The sequence below is a fragment of the Columba livia genome, chromosome 4 (genome assembly GCF_036013475.1).
Source record: "Columba livia isolate bColLiv1 breed racing homer chromosome 4, bColLiv1.pat.W.v2, whole genome shotgun sequence".
Taxonomy (NCBI): domain Eukaryota; kingdom Metazoa; phylum Chordata; class Aves; order Columbiformes; family Columbidae; genus Columba; species Columba livia.
The window spans coordinates 4,314,258-4,334,541 of NC_088605.1; the positions used below are offsets into that span (position 1 = coordinate 4,314,258).

The 20,284-nt window shown below is 38.4% G+C and overlaps 1 protein-coding gene across 3 annotated transcripts in view; it reads left to right on the forward strand.

Annotated features, from left to right (window-relative positions):
• The window catches only part of CTNNA2 (catenin alpha 2), a 486,439-nt gene that overhangs the window by 92,285 nt on the left and 373,870 nt on the right, over nucleotides 1-20,284 (forward strand). For all 3 annotated transcript variants that reach the window (XM_065060245.1, XM_065060243.1, XM_065060244.1), the window contains exons 3-4: nucleotides 2,044-2,239; nucleotides 19,229-19,395. In XM_065060245.1, coding sequence (XP_064916317.1) covers nucleotides 2,044-2,239; nucleotides 19,229-19,395 — 363 coding nt within the window. The remainder of the gene's footprint in view (nucleotides 1-2,043; nucleotides 2,240-19,228; nucleotides 19,396-20,284) is intronic.

A 20,284-nucleotide genomic window follows, 5' to 3' on the forward strand; every position in this document is an offset into this window, starting at 1 on the left:
TGTCCTCATTGACTTTTTTAGGGTTCCTATGGGAGACAACCCTGCCCTGAAGCATATTCATGCCCAATCCATCATATGCAGCTTAATGAAGGTGCACTCCATTGTTGGCACCAGATCATCTTTGTCCATAATATGGAGATTAAAAATAGATACGGGGGAACAAAATACATATCTCTATAAAATTATTTCAGTAGTACATTAAGTTCTTGTATAATAATTTTAAGGGAAAACTAATAAAGAAAAGGTTCTTTCTAAGTATAAATAGTGGGAAAACCAAATCACAGTCAAGCAAAAACAAACAAAAAAACCCCAAACAAACAAAAAAAACAACTAACAAGATAATGGAAGAATACTATCTTTCTGGAACCAGGCAGATTCCTTTCTGAAAGAAGGCTCTGGAATATGTTTTTCTCACCCAATACATCCATTCATCCATGCATATCATATGGTATTGTCAAGCCCTTATTCTTTTGATTCTTCATAACAAAAAGAGCGTGACACAAAGATCCTTGCTCACCCAACACCTTCTCATGCTTCTCATCATACGGATGGGACGACAGTGAATTTTCATACTCGATCTTGAAATGTTTTGCTTTGTAGTGTGCATTGTCTTTTTAGCAAAGGTTTTTATTTCTTTTCTTACAGTTAATTTCTAGGTTAACACAGTGATAAGCCACTTCAGCTGCCCTGGTGTGTATCATGGTTTGGGTGAATTGCATCCCTGAGCATGATGGATCCACTGCAATTTATTTATGAGTTGAAAACCTGATGCTACCCAATTAAATATTCCTGTTTTACACAAGCACAGCTTTTTACTGGTAAAATGATATAGAGCTTCTTTTTGGTCCAGCAAAAATCTGTGGTACACAATGTACCGTCCAGCTAAGCTTTGTGGTTAAAGTTTCTAACCAATTTATTAACAGCTCAGTAAGAAATTCCTTTAGAAGTTTCTACAAACATGGGAACAGATTTTCTTCCCTTTTAAATACTGGGGAGAAAGTGGGATCATTTCATTATCTGCTGTTGTCCTATGCCAATATGTTAAAAATATACTGGAGCAATACTACTCATTCCTTACACAGAATCCCAAAATATCAGGGATTGGAAGGGACCTGGAAAGCTCATCCAGTCTAATCCCCCTGCCGGAGCAGGAACACCCAGATGAGGTTACACAGGAAGGTGTCCAGGCGGGTTTGAATGTCTCCAGAGTAGGAGACTCCACAACCTCCCTGGGCAGCCTGGTCCAGTGCTCTGGCACCCTCACTGAGAAGTTTCTTCTCAAATTTAAGTGGAACCTGTTGTGTTCCACTTTGAACCCATTACCCCTTGTCCTATCACTGGTTGTCACTGAGAAGAGCCTGGCTCCATCCTCCTGACACTCACCCTTTCCATATTGATCACCATGAATGAGGTCACCCCTCGTTCTCCTCTTGTCCAGCTCCAGAGCCCCAGCTCCCTCAGCCTTTCCTCACACGGGAGATGCTCCACTCTCTTCAGCACCTTGGTGGCTGCGCTGGACTCTCTCCAGCAGTTCCCTGTCCTGCTGGAACTGAGGGGCCACAAGTGGACACAATATTCCAGGTGTGGTCTCCCCAGGGCAGAGTAATGCCTGGAAAACAGCCACAGTGTTTTTATCAAAACCTGAATGTGACAGTACTTATCACAAGAAATTACTTTTTGAATGGTTTCTGACCCACACATGTTAGATTTTAATTTTATCAGCTTATTCATTTTTCTAAAAAAAATGAAAAGCGGTGAGAAAAATGATGCTTCAGCACCAAACCCCTTCCATATCTGTTTCTTATAATTGTCTCTTTCACTGCTTGACTGTGATTTGCTTCACCCAGACTAGATAGAGGTTGAAAGGAAAAAACCTTTTTTGAGGTCTGTGCTGCTGTGCTTTGGATTTTAAAACTTATATTTTATATGTTCGATACATGTGACTGTTAAATCATTTCAAGGGTAAAGAAAATAATGGCGTTATTGAGCCAGGTTAATTTGTGCAATTGAAGAGTCAAAAAAACTTGTTTTTCTTGTCCAAAGGTAACAACGCTTGTGAACACGAGCAATAAAGGGCCGTCTGGAAAAAAGAAAGGGCGCTCTAAGAAGGCTCATGTGTTGGCTGCTTCAGTGGAACAGGCCACTCAAAACTTTTTGGAGAAAGGAGATCAAATTGCTAAAGAGAGCCAGGATCTCAAGGAGGAATTGGTGGCTGCTGTAGAAGATGTCCGCAAACAAGGTATGTGGAACTAAATGCTTAACTGGGGAACTGTTTTATTTGATGCTTTTCAAGATTTCTTCCAAAACACATGTATCAGCTGCTCTGATAATGTAATTAAAGCTATGTCCTACAGTATAGCTGTAATATGACCTAGAAGTACTAAAATACTTGTATCTTTGGAAATGGCAATGGGTATAAAGAATCACAGAATCCCAGAATGTCATGCATCGGAAGGGACCTCAAAAGCTCATCCAGTGCAATCCCCCCATGGAGCAGGAAGGCGCTGGAATTCATATTAACCTTCTAAATAGCATCACAATAGTTTAGTGCCAATCAACAGTAGAATTTTGCCACAAAAGGACAATTGAAATATATTTTTTTTCCTGATTTAGTACAAATTGGAAGCAAAATATACTTGGAGCAATATTTTATTAGCTTAACTTACAGAATCAAAGAATGTCAGGAATTGGAAGGGACTTGGAAAGCTCATCCAGTGCAATCCCCCCATGGAGCAGGAACACCCAGATGAGGTTACACAGGAAGGTGTCCAGGCGGGTTGGAATGTCTGCAGAGAAGGAGACTCCACAACCTCCCTGGGCAGCCTGGGCCAGGCTCTGCCACCCTCACTGGGAAGAAGTGTCTTCTCATATTTAAGTGGAACCTTTTGTGTTCCAGTTTGCAGCCATTGCCCCTTGTCCTGTCATTGGTTGTCACTGAAAAGAGCCTGGCTCCATCCTCCTGACACTCACCCTTTATATATCTGTAAACATTCATCTGTAAACAAACATGAAAACAGTCTGCTTTTCTCCAAGCTCCAGAGCCCCAGCTCCCTCAGCCTTTCCTCACACGGGAGATGCTCCACTCCCTTCAGCATCTTGGTGGCTGCGCTGGACTCTCTCCAGCAGTTCCCTGTCCTGCTGGAACTGAGGGGCCACAACTGGACACAATATTCCAGGTGTGGTCTCCCCAGGGTAGAGTAGAGGGGAGGAGAACAAGGGAGTGACCCCCAAGCTGACTCAAAACGACGGCAAATGAATCACCTCAGGGCTCAAAATGGCGGCAGCAGAATCACCTCAGGGCTCCAAATGTCACTAAAATCACCTTGGCCACAAGGGCCCAGTGCTGGCTCATCGTCATCCTGCTGTCCCCAGGACCCCCAGGTCCCTTTCCCCTGCACTGCTCTCTAATAGGCCATTCCCCAACTTATACTGGAACCTGGGGTTGTTCCTGCCCAGATACAAGACTCTACACTTGCCCTTGTTCTATTTAATTAAACTTTTCCCCACCCAGCTCTCCAGCCTGTGCAGGTCTCTGATGGCAGCACAGCTTCCAGTGTCAGCCGCTCCTCCCAGCTTGGTGTCATCAGCAAACTTGCTGACAGTCACTCTATTCCCTCATCCAAATCATTGATGAATATATTGAATAAGAGCAGCCCCAGCACTGGCCCCTGAGGCACTGCACTTGATACAGGCCTCAACTGGACTCTGCCCCATTGACCACGACTCTCTGGCTTCTAACTTTGATTAAAACAATGTGTTCGTTGTTTGGTTTTGTTTTGTTTTTCCTTTTAGCTATTTTGTCACCAAATAGTGAACTCAAATATATCTCAACAGCCATGCTGCCCAGTGCCAAAGCTTATTGTTGAATTTTCAACTTACTTGTTATTCTGCCGGGACATGATGTTTCACCTTGTTAAATTTGAGTGGCAATTTAAAGCCTGTGGATGCAAACTTAAAATTAGGATTGTGGCGTCTATATTTGTGAACAATGTAACAATTCTCAACCAAACAGTACAGCAATATAGAATTACTTGTGATTTCAGGTCTATAGTGAAGTATGTACAGAGATTATCAAAGGCTGAAAATATTGAATTATGTACAAGGTTATAAACATCTGAAAATATACAGATAATAGCAATATTAAAAAAAAATCTAGGTGTGGATGATAATAAGATAAATGTTAATATTAGTTTGCATACTATAAAGATTAAACAACAAGTTTCAAGATACACAGTGTTACAAAAAAATTGTATATCAGATGCTTTCAAAATTACGTGTGTAGTAAGGGAAAAATAAGTTTTCAATATATGCCCATAACAAAACTTTTCCCTTTTATCATCTTTGATTGTAATTATTTTTACTGCAGCAGATTTAAGTACCTTTCAGGGTTTTTTCCACTGTAAATCCTATAATCTAAAGGTACTATCTGTCAGTATTGTCAGTTCTGGGTTTTAGCACAAGAGTGGCAGATCTCTGGGTGAGCTTTTAAAAAGAATTTGAAGGACTTAGGTATAAAATACTGAATTTTTAGTGTGTTAGACCCACAGCACTTATATGATGGCTTTTTAGTTTGTGAAAATTGGACTCGAATGATCATATGAGCAGGCAGGGTTAAAATCTTGTATACATGAACACTTATTTGTAAATATTCCAGTCTGTTCTGTCCTGAGGCTGTTTTTCCCTCCTAACCACTATTTGTATATTTGGTTTCACTGTTTCACTATTCTTATTCTTTTCCTGTTTTGTTTTCTTTTTAATATTCCATTGCCTGTACATCAGAATAAGTCAAGTCATAGAATCATTTTGGTTGCAAGAGACCCTCAGGATCATTGAGTCCAACCATAACCAGATATATTTTATAACTGATATTTGAGATAAGCTTCAGTTTCAAAGGGTGGATATTTTCCAGCAAGCCACATTTTCTTAACAAAGTTTATCAAAAATTCCCAACAAGCTCTGAGAACAGAAGGAGCAACAAGTTACTCATGTAGAATCATAGAATCATTTCAGTTGGAAGAGACTCTAAGGTTCATCAAGCCCAACTATAACCCAGCTCTAGCACTAAACCATGTCCCTGAGAACACCGCTTAAATGCCTTTTAAATGCCTTCAGGGATGATGTCTCCAGTATTTGCTTTATACTCTATGTATGGTGTTATGCCAGTATTCTGGTGGGGGTTTTTTCTTTGAGTTTTTTGGTGAGTTTTCCCAGCTTCTCCCAAGGAACCTTCTCCAAATTCAGAGCACCAGCCTAACCTGTTACATGCTCTTTGATCTCAACAAATGTACCCCATTCATTAGCATGGTATCTGAGCTCCTTATTATCTTTCTTATTATCATTAGAGCTTTATATTAGTTAACAGTGATTTCTTTGGAGAGCTGTGCTTTGTAAAGCTAGAGGCATCTGAGAGGATTTGCTGTGGAGAGTTTTGATTTTCTTCTTGACTGAATTTCTGACTTTTTAATTGATAATAAGCCAATTCTTCTCTGCTGCCTCTTCTTCTTCTGCCTCTTCTTCTTCTGCCTCTTCTTCTTCTGCCTCTTCTTCTTCTGCCTCTTCTTCTTCTGCCTCTTCTTCTTCTGCCTCTTCTTCTTCTGCCTCTTCTTCTTCTGCCTCTTCTTCTTCTGCTTCTTCTTCGCTGGGTTAATGCACTGAGGCTGTGTTTCGACAGAGTGTTGCTAATTCATTTTCTGGCAACATTTCAATTTGGAAAATTACACCATCAACCTAAAAATGCAGTTACAGCTGGCTCAGGTGTGCTCCTCATTTCCTGCCCTATATTGCTGGATATGTATATGCTACTATAGACAGTTGTTGCAATTCATCCTGGAGACAGTTGCTTTCCATTGGTAGGTATTGAACAATACACTGTATTATTTGCAAAAGACTTTGTAATGAATCTAAATGTAAAGAAGATATAGCTCTAAGATGCTAGTTTTGTTTTATAAAATCGAATTAAAAAAAAAAAACCCACAACAACAAACAACTAAGAGAAAGGAGATAGTGTTTTTTTTTTCTTAATTTCACACAATTTTTTAAAAAAGAGTAAATATTTTATGCATAAAGCTCTTAACTGTCCAAGTATGTGTGCATATATATGTATCCCACAATAATTCCATAATAGGAATACTTCAACCTTGTAGGTCTCTGCACCATTTTCAAGATTTATTTCTGTTAAAACCTTGGTTGGAGCTTTTCTACTATTCATTTCACTTGTCAATATTTTGGTTTAGCTCATGTTAGTTTAAATTTATAAAAGCAGCTTACACCTCCGAGGAATGATTTTATAAAGGGTGGTTGACTTCGGATGTATTACCTAAATATGACAGTTTGAGACAGATTTTACAAAAGCACAATGATATATGTTTGAAAAATAATATGAATGAATATATTAGGTGATTTTTTCCTTTTTCATACTATTTATTTACATTTCTTGAAGATTTTTTTACTACTGTGGCTCTATAGCAGGGAAGAAAGAAATTTTACTTCTGACAGCTTCTAAAAATTAAATTATACTCACAAATTTCAAGTCATAGAAAGAATGTTTCTTCCAGCAATATTTGACTTGAATTCTAAAATCAGATCCTGAAATTCCTACTTGTTGTTTTAGGAGCAATATTTCTTTTAAGCAAGGTTTTATTTGAGAAAGGATTACAGAAATACACCACAATTAAAAAATCAAGGGATGGTACATAGGGCATGTTTTTCAGTAAACATTTTACTCCATCATCGTGTATGCATGAAATTTCTGAATCCTGGTCAAATTTGGAAAATAGTTTCACTAGGATTTATATATATCACAGAATCACAGAATCGACTGGGTTGGAAAAGACCTCAGAGATCATCGAGTCCAATCCTTGGTCCAACTCTAGTCCGTTTACTAGATCATGGCACTAAATGCCATATCCAATCTCAGTTTAAAAACCTCCAGGGACGGCGAGTCCAGCACCTCCCTGGGCAGCCATTCCAATGCCTGATCGTATATATATCCATATATATATATATAAATAAATAGGGTCTTACAAATTGGAAGAGGCATCATAGGCAGTAATTCCAAAACCAGGTAGGCTTAGTTCACAGTCAGTAATCCCCAGCAGTATTAAATGTACAGCCTTTTCAATTAACATTTGCGAGAACCGTAAACAATGTTTTGCAAGAAGATATTCCAGCATGCAAGAAATCATGATTTAAGTCCTCTCTGTGTGTAATTTAATGTAGAGTTTTGAATCAAAGTCTCTGACTGCTGTTACCACGAAGCTATAGAACACTATGGGATGAGCATCTCGGCCTCTCCTTTTGAAGCTGCTCTGATTTATGTGCCAGTGAAACATCATCTGGATCACAACTGATTCATTGGGCAGAAATTCTGAACTGAATTTCTTTTTGTTTAAAACCAAGTTTGATTCACTCTTTGAACTGGAAAAATCAGTTATTTCTGTGCGTCGGATGGCAAGTATTTGTACAGAGATTTGTTTCAACTTGGCAATGGAGTGACCTAAGAAGATTGTGTGTAAGATTTTAATGGAGCAAAGGTAAAATTTCACCAACTGGCTGATGTAGTGATGGACAGGATTAGGGACACTGGTCTGAGGGGCGTCTGGAACAGGGTAGGGACATTATCTTGGAGATGCAAATTGGGAAGTAGGCAACCCAAGAAGATGAGCTTGAGATTCCTCCTGCGCCACCACCATTATCCTGTCCCCTTGCCTCTTCTTGAGTCCTTCCTCCTCACTTTGCTGAATGATGAGCACAGGATTTTCAGTCCTTCAAAAACTGTCACTAGAAAATTTCATGAGTGAGGTTTAGATTGGATATTGGGAAAGACTTCTTCATGGAAAGGGCTGTCGGGCGTTGGAAAAGGCTGCCCAGGGCAGTGGTGGAGTCACCGCCCCTGGAGGGGTTTGAAAGGCGTTTAGATGTGGTTCTTAGGGACATGATTTAGTGCCAGAGTTGGGTTATGGTTGGACTTGATGATCCTGAGGGTCTCTTCCAACCAAAATGATTCTACAATTCTATGATTTAGTAACAATTACATAGAAAAAGGTTACCAACAAAACTATATTTTTTTTTTCCCTGTTGAGTTGTAAATGAGGTACTAAAATATATTTTTGATTTAGAAAAACAAGGGGGGTTTTGGTTTGTTTTTCTTTTTGTTCAGAATGTAATTGTAAATGACCTAACCTACCTAAAAAGCGGAAATCTTGAGTTCTGGTCTGCGTTGCCAGGATTATTTCTGCTACTTCCTCACATTTAATGAGAAAAATATGAGCAGTCCTTGGAGCAATTAACTTTATCCAAGAGTTTTCCTTATACCCTCCTCATTTTTCCTCCTTGCCTAAGGAGTGTTTCCTTCTGTGATCTTTATTTTTGGCTGCATTTTCCATGGCAGTCATCCAACTTTAAAAGCAGTCATGAAGAAGCTTCATTCTCCTATACAGGCTTTAATTTTGGATATGGCTTCAGAAAGTGGTAGCTGATAAGAGAAGTAATAAAAATGATAGCATGAAGATGTACAATACACTCCTTAATGTCCGAATCTTAAAAGTTGCTTAGTCGATATATAAAAGACTTAAATTTATTGATTTCCATTTTGTATTTTGAACACACCTTTGCCTGCAGTACATTATACCAATATTACAAAGGCCAGTCGTACTTTACAGATAGAGGGAATATAAAATGTTATAATGTCTAATTATGTTAAATGTCTTATGTTAATCTGTTAATGTCTTATGTTAATGAGGTCACATCTCAGTCTCCTCCAAGCTCCAGAGCCCCAGCTCCCTCAGCCTTTCCTCACACGGGAGATGCTCCACTCCCTTCAGCATCTTTGTTGCCCTGTACTGGACTCTTTCCACCAGTTCCCTGTCCTGCTGGAACTGAGAGGCCAGAACTGGACACAATATTCCAGGTGTGGTCTCCCCAGGGCAGAGCAGAGGGGCAGGAGAACCTCTCTGACCTACTGACCACCCCCCTTCTAATACACCCCAGGTACCATTGGCTTCCTGGCCACAAGGGCCCAGTGCTGGCTCATGGTCACCCTGCTGTCCCCAGGACCCCCAGGTCCCTTTCCCCTACACTGCTCTCTAATAGGTCATTCCCCGACTTATACTGGAACCTGGGGTTACTATTATATATATATATATATATATATATATATATATATATATATATACACACTATATAATACATATACTATATATTATATAGTATATTATATATAGAGAGAATATATAATATAGAATATATTATATATCATTATATTATATATATTATATTTATTGTATATATTATAAATAGAATAGAATATATATAATGTCTAATTAAATGTTTTATGTTAAAATGTATAATTACAATATTCTGATTGTCAGCTAACTCTTTTTCAGTTTTAGTCTTGATCAGAGGCAATTACTTTCCAAACTTTAAGTCTCTAAATTCTTATGTCTGCTATTTATATATAAGAAAACTGGAAAAGGAGACCGTCCTATAGTGCTTATGGAATTTAGACTTATTTTTGTAGCTACTAAAAATAAAAATCTAGACACTCCACTGATTTTGATTTGTGATGTTGGCAAATCTCATTCATGCATAATTGTTCCAAATTTGACGTTCAGAACTGTTCTTGGCTTTTTTGTGTGTGTGTGTTTGTTTTAATTTCAGATAATTCAGTTTATATCCTCTGTTTATGTTATTCTATGATTTCTACAGTATTTGATGACACATATGTTGCTTTTCTTAACAAGACCATAATAACCCTCTCTGCTGTTATTTTATGGGTAACTTGCTAGATATGAGTCTGTGTAGCAAATACAGAAAAATTAGTGTTCGAGCATTAGGACTCTCCATTATAGACACCTGGCCGTATAGAACTTATGTTGATTTTATAGTATAAAATTGAAACAAAGGGAAATAGGTATAAATTAGCTTTTGCAGCTTTGAAACATTCATGCATCGTGTGCAGTTATATAGCAGGCTATGTTATATTAACATCTGTATGATATATGAATTACAATTTAAATTAGCAATGAAGTTTGAGGGTATTAATATGTTTCCAAGTCAAGTTTAGATGAAAGATCATTATAATATGTCAAAATCTTTATTTTTTTTTTAATGTAATTTCCAGTTTTGGAAGGATAGACTTAGTTTTCATGTAGGTTGGTGTTGTGGGCCTGATTTCTATGCAAACCTGCAAGTGTTCTGCTTTGTATTCTTTGTGGTCTTCTTTCTCTTTTACCGTAAGCCTATCCCATAGATTTTCCACATGCTGGTGACCCTCCTTGGTCTGTTTCTCTCTTTTCTGATTCTATCTCATACCAACATTGACATGCCTGTTCTCTTAATCCCAGTGTTGCGGGAAGAGTTTTGTACCTTCAGCAGTGTTTGTTCCCCATGTTTTTAATAACAACATCAAGAATATGCTGTGAGTCCTTATCATTTTCACATTTTGCCCATTTCCTTTATCTCAGGCTGATCAATCCACTGAACTGATCAATCCCAGCATCAATCTTACCCACCTCCTCATGATGCTGCCCACGAGTTGACGTGTTGTTCTTGTCCCAAGCAGCAAGTGATGGGACGAGAGGAAACGGCCTCAAGTTGCGCCAGGGGAGGTTGAGTTTGGATCTGGGGAACAATTTCTTCCCCAAAGGGCTGTGGGGCACTGGAACAGGCTGCCTAAGGCAGTGCTGGAGTCACCATTCCTGGAGGGTTGGACAGACAGGGAGATGAGGTTCTCAGGGACATGGGGCAGCACCAGAGTTGGGTTATGGTTGGACTCAATGATCCTTAGAGTCTCTTCCAACTGAAATGATTCTATGATTCTACATGAGTAACTTGCTGCTCCTTCTGTTCTCAGAGCTCGTTGGGAATTTTTGATAAACTTTGTTAAGAAAACATAGCTTGCTGGAAAACATCACCCCTTTGAAACTGAAGTTTATCTCAAGAAATATCAATTTCAACTCAACTTTTCATTGGGCAATCTTTTTATGTGATAATAAAGAATGATGGAACTGATTCTAATTATGATCTTGGACTTAGTTCTCAGTGCCTAGGGCACAGATTTAATCTACCCGCTAACTTGCTTGGCTATATGATATTTGGAAGGCTCTTCAAGCCCCAGAATGAAAGTAATATCCAAAATGATGGATTCTGTCTGCCTAATGGAGAAAGCTACAGCAGTTTTCTTAGGGTGTTTCCTTTTCTTATCCTATTAGAAAGCCGTGGGTGCTTTTCAAATGTTGTTCCTTCCAATACCTCTTACATTTCACTCAAATTTATTAATTATAATTCTCTTTATAATTCATATATTGTTATGCAGAAGCCCATTAAGTGATTGAAGGCTTTAATTGCTAGGACCCAGAAAACAGAGTCTTTGTCACATTCATTTTAGTCTGTTTTCACAGTAATTGTTTTAGTAAATTTATTACGCACAGTTCACCAAAAAGATGGCAACTTTTCCTCGAGGTTACCACTGTAGTTATTTGAATAGTGTTGTCTTGGTAATGTGGTGAAATATTTTACTAATTGTGAATGTGCTTCTTGTCTCTGTTCTGCAGCTATAAGGTAAAGAAGGAAACACTTGCTTTTTTTCCTATTTTTAGTTAGAATTCTCAATACCTGAACTACAAACAAGCACACCCAGGTTTCCTTGGAAGAAATATTATTGGTTCAGTCCTGGATGGAGTGAGAGCAAACTGTCCCATGTACGGCCTTGGGCAATCAGGTTTATCAGTCCATTGGAGAAAGCAAGGAGGGAGCTAATTTGGCGATACAGATGCTACTTTGGGATAAAACTAGACATTTCCGTTGTCTCCTGTAGAACACTGAAGTTCAGCTGCGTGACTTTTGTTAGGATACAAATAAAGCCATGTTATAATTGAGTTACATTTGAATTTTTCATGTGCCCTCGCACCAACCTCAGTGTGAAACATCTAAACTGCTCGTGTTGATGTTCCTGAGCTCTCTGGTTCAGTAAAGACTAATGAGTCGCTTGGTTTGTCCCTGAAGGTTGTTAAACTGTGAAGCAGCTGAGAGCTGCAAACAAAGAGGGATTAGAAATGGTAATGTATCCCCACATCCAAACCAATTTCCTTTGGAATTGAAATTTAATTAATGTTTTATTGTACTTAAGTGTATCACTGATGTGTCAAGTGCGTTCTTAATCTGGCTATTAATTAGAAAAGTTATTTCTAAAATGTAATGTTTGTGAAATAATTGGTTTAGATTGTCATAGATATGTGACTAAATGTCTTAAAGTTCTGCGTTCTTGCTATTTTACTGTCCCTTAGGAAAGGAGTAGTTGAGTTAATTAAAGTTATACATTTTAATGGTCTGAAGTGAATAAGATGTGTCTAAATGGAACAAAGTGGATCTAAATGTGAATGTTGAATGTAAAATACATACTAGTTTTAAGGATATCCATTCTGCTTTAAAATACATAGTGATTTCTCTTTCATCATTCTATGTAAATGTCAAACATAATTTGAGACAAATTTAAGTGAAGTAGATTTTCTCTATGTTAAATTCCAGAGAGACTCAGCTCTAGTAGCTGAAAATAAATGGGCAAAGATCAGGCTGGATCATAAATGGCCTTTTCTGGCCTTGAAATCTGTTAATACAATGAGAGTGGAGATTCTTCCACAGACAGAACAAAATCCCAAATGCAAGTGAAATGGGAAATGAGTTTAGGGGACATAGTAATAGAGATGTAGAAGAAAAGTGTTAGGAAAAGGGACATGAAGATTTAACAGCCATTTGTGTGAAGCTTTGGAAATCCTGAATAACATTTTTAAGGCATATAGTAAATATACTGCATTATTCAATGTGAAAATACTCTACAATTTATTTCCCATAAATAAATAATATATACATATATATAATGTCAATAGAGATTACTATTGAAATGAAATGTTAAAGTATTGTAAACAAAATAGGATGTTTTAAGATATGGGGTAAATCCATATGATTATGAAGACAGGAGGAATTTAGAGAGTTAGAAAGGAAGCATCAAAGAACAGATTTAGTTCATTCTTCCTGAATGAGAATCTGGAATGGACAGTGGCTGGTTCTACACTACTTTCATTGTCCAGGACCATGTCCAGACAGCTTTTGAAGATGTCCAAGGACGGAGCAACCTGTGCCAGAGCTTGGTCACCCTCGCAGTCAAAAAGTGTTTCCTGATGTCCATGGGGACCCTCCTGTGCCTCAGTTTGTGCTCGTTGCCCCTTGTCCCGTCACTGGGCACCACTGAAAAGATGCTCCATCTTCTCTGTACCCTCCCTTCAGGTGTTTAGTGGTAGTGGTCCTACAGCAACAGTTAGAACTCAGGAATCAAGCTGAATTTGGCTGTTACGTTTTGTTGTTGCTTTTTTGGATGGCATTTTTTGGTTGGTTTTGGCTTTTGTTGGCTTTTTATTTTGTTAACGGTAGGCATTTCCCATGTAGTTAATACAGTCTTTCTCCCCTGAAAGTTCCAGGGTTTTTTTAAACTCACTTTCTAAACAAACTAAGACACTTCATTTACAAAACATGTATTAAATACACACTTTTTTCTCAGAGCCAGGTAGCAAAGAATTTAGCATGTAGGTCTTAGCAATACTCTGTCTCTAATGAAAAAGGTTCATGAATCCTGCAGGGTATCATGTGAAGTATTTCTCATAGTGGTGCTCCAGGCTGGGCACAGAGTGGCTGGAGAGCAGTCAGGCAGAAAGGGACCTGGGGGGACTAATGGACAGAAGGTCAACATGAGCCAACAGTGTGCCCAGGTGGCCAAGAAGGCCAATGGTATCCTGTCGTGTATCCAAACCAGCGTGGTCAGCAGGACAAGGGCAGTGATCCTTCCCCTGTACTCTGCATTGGTGAGGCCACACCTGGAGTGTTGTGTTCAGTTCTGGGCCCCTCAGCCCAGGAAAGAGATTGAAGTGCTGGAGCGGGTCCAGAGAAGAGCAACAAGACTGGGGAAGGGACTTGAACACAAGCCCTATGGGGAGAGGCTGAGGGAGCTGGGCTTGTTTAGTCTGGAGAAGAGGAGGCTTAGAGGTGAGCTCAGCACTCTCTAGAACTACCTGAAGGGCAGTTCTAGCCAGGTGGGGATTGGTCTCTTCTCCCAGGCATCAGCAATAGGCCAAGGGGCCATGGGATTCAACTCTGCCAGGGGAAATTGAGGCTGGAGATTAGAAAGCAATTCTTTGCAGAGAGAGTGGTCAGGCATTGGAATGGCTGCCCAGGGAGGTGCTGGACTCACCGTCCCTAAAGGTTTTTAAACTGAGATTGGCCATGGCACTTAGTGCCATGATCTAGTCAATGAACTGGAGTTGGACCAAGGGTTGGACTTGATGATCTCTGAGGTCTTTTCCAACCCAGTCAATTCTGTGATTCTGTGAATGATAAATCCTACAAAAATGCAGTTTTTATCACATGTATTCCAGAAACAGAATTGTTTATAGGAATGACTGTAGGAATGGATATTCTGTGCAATAAGAGGAGGACTTTGCCTTTAATCTGTCATGGCTCATCGCAAATATGCATGAAGAAAACCAGGGATGATAGTGAACACAATGGCAGAATACTTACTTAAATTGAAGGACAAATGGGGTATGAGAAGAAATGGTAATAAATTACCTATGAATACAGTCAGTATGTAATTATAATGTCTCTAATGAAAGAAAAAAACCTGTCAGATTCTAGAGTTCATTTTAAAATGAGTTTCCTATTTCCAGAAGGATTAATTGGGGTTAAATGTCTGAGCTGTTTTGAAGATGGCAGCCTGATAAGCCTGTGAGTGTAGTTATTATCATATTAAAATTAATATTAATTATATTATGACATGGTTGTCTGCAGTGGCAAGGAAGCAGACCTGATGACTCGAGATGTCTGTGTTTCTTGCCCTGACCTAATTTTCACTGCAAGTAATTTAATATAGATTACAGAGTAACTTGAAATGAACTTGGAAAGAACTGTAGAACTCAAAGTAGGGATGGCTTTTTCCAGATAAAAAGGTTTCTCTGAAAAACAATTTGAGTAGCTGTAGCTCCAACATTCCCTTTGGCCTGAGAGTAGTTTGATACCATTGCTGTACAAGGATAAAAATACATTAATTGGCACTGAGATATAGACAATCCTTCCTCCCAAGTAATGGCTGGTTTTATAGGTTATTAGACTTGAAATTGTGAGCTACTAGTTCTTTATGAGGTTTAAACAACCCACTATGAACTTCTACATTAGTACTTTTTTATTTACTTATTTATGTCTGCTTAGTACTTAATTGTTTTGGAGAAGATTTATTTCACCTGACTTCCGCTTTATAATGTTAAATAATTAATCCAAACTTTTTAATCTGCTGTTTTGACCCTCCATGTGTTTTCCCTCTGTCCACCAGTGTTGATTGTAAATATATTAATATTTGCTACTTTTATCTCTTTGAATAGTCAAGCCCAAGAAGATAATTTTCTTGCTTGCTTGGCCAATTACCGGATATCAGCTCCTTCTTTCAAGGTTCAATATTAATATTTATCTGTAGCTACAGACTGGTAATTTGGCAGAAAACTACCAAATCTCTTCAGTATCAAAATGAGAGTTATACAATTTATAGACATCTGATTCCAAAATGCAAAGTTTGCTTTGGCTGCCGTTTCATCTTGGATATACCTCAAGTTTGAGTATGTTCACATGAAAAACTTGTGTTGCTGGATGCTTTGAATCACTTTCAATTCATCTGAGTCCAACTTAGAGTTTAAATATCAGAGAGTCTTGCTGGGCTTTGGGTACCATTGCATGTGTCTCCTTGGGTTCCACCAGCTACTTATGCTCTAAGAGTGTGCTCTGGATCCAAATTTCTATGAAAACCTGCAACAGTGTGTTTCCTTTAATAAATAACCAGAGGGAAGATGATGCCTTCCCAAGTTTTACACTTAGATGAATCCAGAAAGCCACGGTTTGGATTCCAGATTAGGAAATTCAAACCTAACCCTTTTCCCCATGGATCCTAAGGGATTCTGCGGTCACTCTCAGCCTTTTCTTTTACAGGGAATATTTTGTGTCATTCACTCAAAACCAACAATAATAATAGTAAAATTAAAAAGAAAAAAAATGTGGAAATTGAATTCCAAATTTTTAGCACACTCCCAGCCAATAGTTGTTGATAATTTTTTCCAATAACTGATTGATTTAAAGTACGTGCCAGACAAAATACAAACTCCTGTGGCCTCAGAGTTCCTTGCTGCTTGTTTCAGTGATTTTTTTTGGCACATGGGCATGATACAGGGAATTGACAATTAACTAATTAACACTTAAAAAACTAACACTTGACACTTAAAGAACTAACCCTACCCCACATTACTAAAGACACTTAGAGAGCTAACCCATTAACCCACATCACTATTGCCTAGCCTTGCTTAGCTCTGTGTAACTTACTGTACGAGAAACAGGACTTCACTGATGCCTTGCAAAGATAATAATCTGTGGGTGCATCCTTGGGTGAACTAGATTACAGAAACTTGGGCACAGGACAGGAGAGACACCAGTTTTAACCAACTCAGCAGTCTGACACCCAACCAACTCGTCACACTGGACCAAAGGTGACCGTGTACAGAGAAAGAGGACTCGGGTTCACGATCACTGCGCAGCTGCAACCAGGAGGAGCCAGAGGTGGAGACTGTGGAAATGGTCTCCTGAACTCATTGTAATAAGAACTGCTTTCTCAGGGACAGGTTATGAATATGTACAGGCTTTCCTAAATCTTTCATTAATATGTAACACTTTACTGCATTTAACCAAGCTCACAGCTACTCTAATTTTACACATATATTAGGTGAAATGATTCCCCGTGTGTCCAGTGTCATAAATAAATACATACCTTCCTTATAACCTCAAGGGTTGTAAGGTCATTCCACACCTCAGGAAAATGCATGAGATTGTTTCTTTGCAGAGACCAGGTACCCAGAACTTGGTGATGTTGAGCAACAATATGTTTTAACATACATTAATACATTCGATCACTCTTAGAAATTTGTTTTGTTGTCTCTTTACCTGACAGAGATCATTTGTTTCTTGTCTCTTAAGAAATCTTTTGAGAGTTTTGGCAACATTATAGAAATTCAATAAATGTATGCAGCTTTAGAAATGAGTCATTTGATTTCTTTCGACTGAAAGTATATATAATCAGCTTATCATCCAAGATATACTGCAGACAAATTGTAATAAGAACATACAGTCCTAATAGTAATATAAAAAGGATAATTTTTCTAATGGGAATTATTTACTGTGAGTGTCTCAAGTTTCTCATCCAGTATTTGTGTTGTCTTATGGGAACTCATGCCATCTGAGATATTTTTTTTGATGTTGTTATAATGGTCTGAAAAGCAATATAAATATGCTTTGATTTCACATTAAGAAGTACTTTCTTTCTGAGTTTCTACCCTGGAGACAAACAAGACTTTTTTTTCCGAAATAATAGGAAAGTTTGAGTTAATATAAAACCTAATTCAAAATGGTGTTTGCTCCTCTTTCAGTCTGATTTCCTTAAAAAATGAGGTTTGTGTAATTATTGATCTGTCGTTAACTCATGATATGTTTAAATTGTTGTTGAAAGTGTCATGGAGAAAATGTGATGGAGTAGGTTTTAAGGCAATGAAGTAGCAAGATAAATGAAAATTGATATAAACCTATTAATTCAGCTGTACAGACATAATTTTTTTTTATTGTATGAATAAATAACATTGAGATTTGAAAAGAAGGTCATAACCAATGGACTTAAATATAGAAACTGCTGAAAGTTTATGATGCATTTAAAGAATACGGAGGCTTTTAAAAAGTAACTTGCATGTAGACCTGTCTTGCAGCAACAGATAATGCTATAAAGAACGCTAAATCTGTTAATCATCTAAAAAAATCAGTTCTTGTTTGTCAGAGAATTGCAGGCAATATATTGATGGGATTGTATTGCGTAGCTGGGCTGGCTTATTTTAAATGCTTTTAACAAATATACACAGCAGAACACAATGCAGTGGTGGAGTCGCCATCCCTGGAGCAGTTTAAAAGATGTGGACATGAGGTTCTTGGAGACATAGTTTAGAGGTGGACTTGGCAGAGCTGGGTTAACAGTTGGACATGATGATCTTACAGGTCTTTTCCAACCAAAACAATTGTATGATTCTCTGATAGGGACAGGGTTTAGTGGTGGACTCGGCAGTGTTGGACTCAACGATCTTCAAAGTCTTTTCCAAGCTAAATGAATCACGGAATATTAGGGATTGGAAGGGACCTCAAAAGATCATATACTCCAATTCCCAATCTGTGCACAGAGATTTTACTCATTCCCACAGTTTCATCTAGGAGGCTCTTAATTCCCTGCTGGGTCTCTCCAAGAAACTTTACATCATTACATCCTCTCTACAATCACTGCCTGATTTTCCTTAGGACATAGCTTTACTCCCTTTTTAATGGTTCTAGCAGGCTTCATTGTCTGTTCTCGTAACTAGTGGTTGGTTCTCAGCCATTATGTGCTACAACTGTCTCACCTAGTATTGACAATAATTTTACTTCCTTCTGATAAAGGTGGAGGGTGTTCATCAAAAAATAAAAAAGCACTTGATCCTAAATTCAAACTTTACTGTCTACAGCAGCATCTTACAATTTAGATGAGGTTCTTTGGGACATGGTATAATGCTAGAGTTAGGTTAGATTATAGTTGGACTCGAAGATCCTGAGGGTCTCTTCCAACTGAAATGATTCTAAGACTGAGTAAAAAAAGGAAATGAAAAATTCCCCTTGAATAGAAGCGATAGGTCTTCTAGGTGGAGGAGAGCAGAGTAAGTGAGCAAGAAGGACTGGAAAGCAGGAGTGAAGGAGAAGGATGTAGTTGGAAGGGAGAATTGTAGAGAGATGCATTTGGGACGATGTTGTTGGGATGCTCTGTCACATCATCTGACCAGCGCAGGTGAGTTCTGTATTTCTCTAACACGCTCTGGTTGCTCTCAGTGTGTCTTGGTGTTTTGATTTCCTTTTGAATTGTTACAGGTGACTGCTCTAGAAGAAGAACAGGTTGAGAATTAAGTATTGAGTATTGAGACAGTTGTTATATATGTTAAAAGAAAATATTTCTCCTGAACAATTCAATATTCAATAACTAAGCCATTCATATTTTTTTACAGCAGTTAGTTTATATAGTGAGTTCTCTATACATTCTGGAAAAATTAAAAAGTGTAAAACTGATCTTTTTTTGCTGTTATTCTAGGAGAAACAATGAGGATTGCCTCTTCGGAGTTCGCCGATGACCCGTGCTCCTCGGTGAAGCGCGGCACCATGGTGCGGGCCGCCCGGGCCTTGCTTTCCGCTGTCACCCGCTTACTCATCCTGGCTGATATGGCCGATGTCATGAGGCTTCTGTCCCATCTGAAAATCGTATGTGTGTGCATTTTGAACCTTCTCTACTGGTTTTGCAACTTTTGTCCGTAGCAAAATTGGGAACAAATCAGTAATGGGTTTCACCGTTCACATTTCTTGCCCTGTTTCACTGTGCTGGTGAAGAGATAGGAGATAATACATTTCAACATTAGTCTCATTCATCTTCTAACTTTTCAGAATTTTAATTTTGGAGACAAAGTACAAATTGTCAGATCTCTTCAACGACCAGACTAATAACGGTATTAAGCAGCTCTCTGATCTGAACAGACGCATTTACTCACATCTTATCCCCATGGTTTGCAAACTCAGCACTTGTAAAGCATCGCTATCTTGTGGCAGACTTTAGGTACTACAGTGATTCTGCTTGTTTTTTATCCTCTTCGTGGCTTCTGGATGTGTCAGAAGATTGAATCTTTACTTCGGAGTGAGACAATAGCACAAGGGTCTAATCACTCATCAAAGAGGAAGAAAAGAACGCAGAGGAATTAAAGATTGTGGGATAGTTTGGTTTGGATTTGTAGACGCTTTTGGCTGCCACCACTCACATTTTTATACAACAGTATTAAAAGACTTCACAGTTGAAACTCATGAATTGTTTTTTCCTACTTATTAGATTATTTAACTTTAATTGCATTAAAAAAACCCAAAACCCTGAAACAGCAAAATTTTTCAAGAACTCAGATACAGGATATTTAAAGCCTGCAGAATCTATGTGTGACTTTAGCAGAGGAGATGGAGATTTATTTCTATTTAATAACGGCCCAAAAAGTTTGTGTTGCTTTTTGTTGTTGTTTCAGGGGATTTGTGTGTCTTTTAATAGCGTAATGGTACAACAATATTATAGTCTGGATAAAACAATGAGAACTCTTCAGCGTGCAAAATGTGC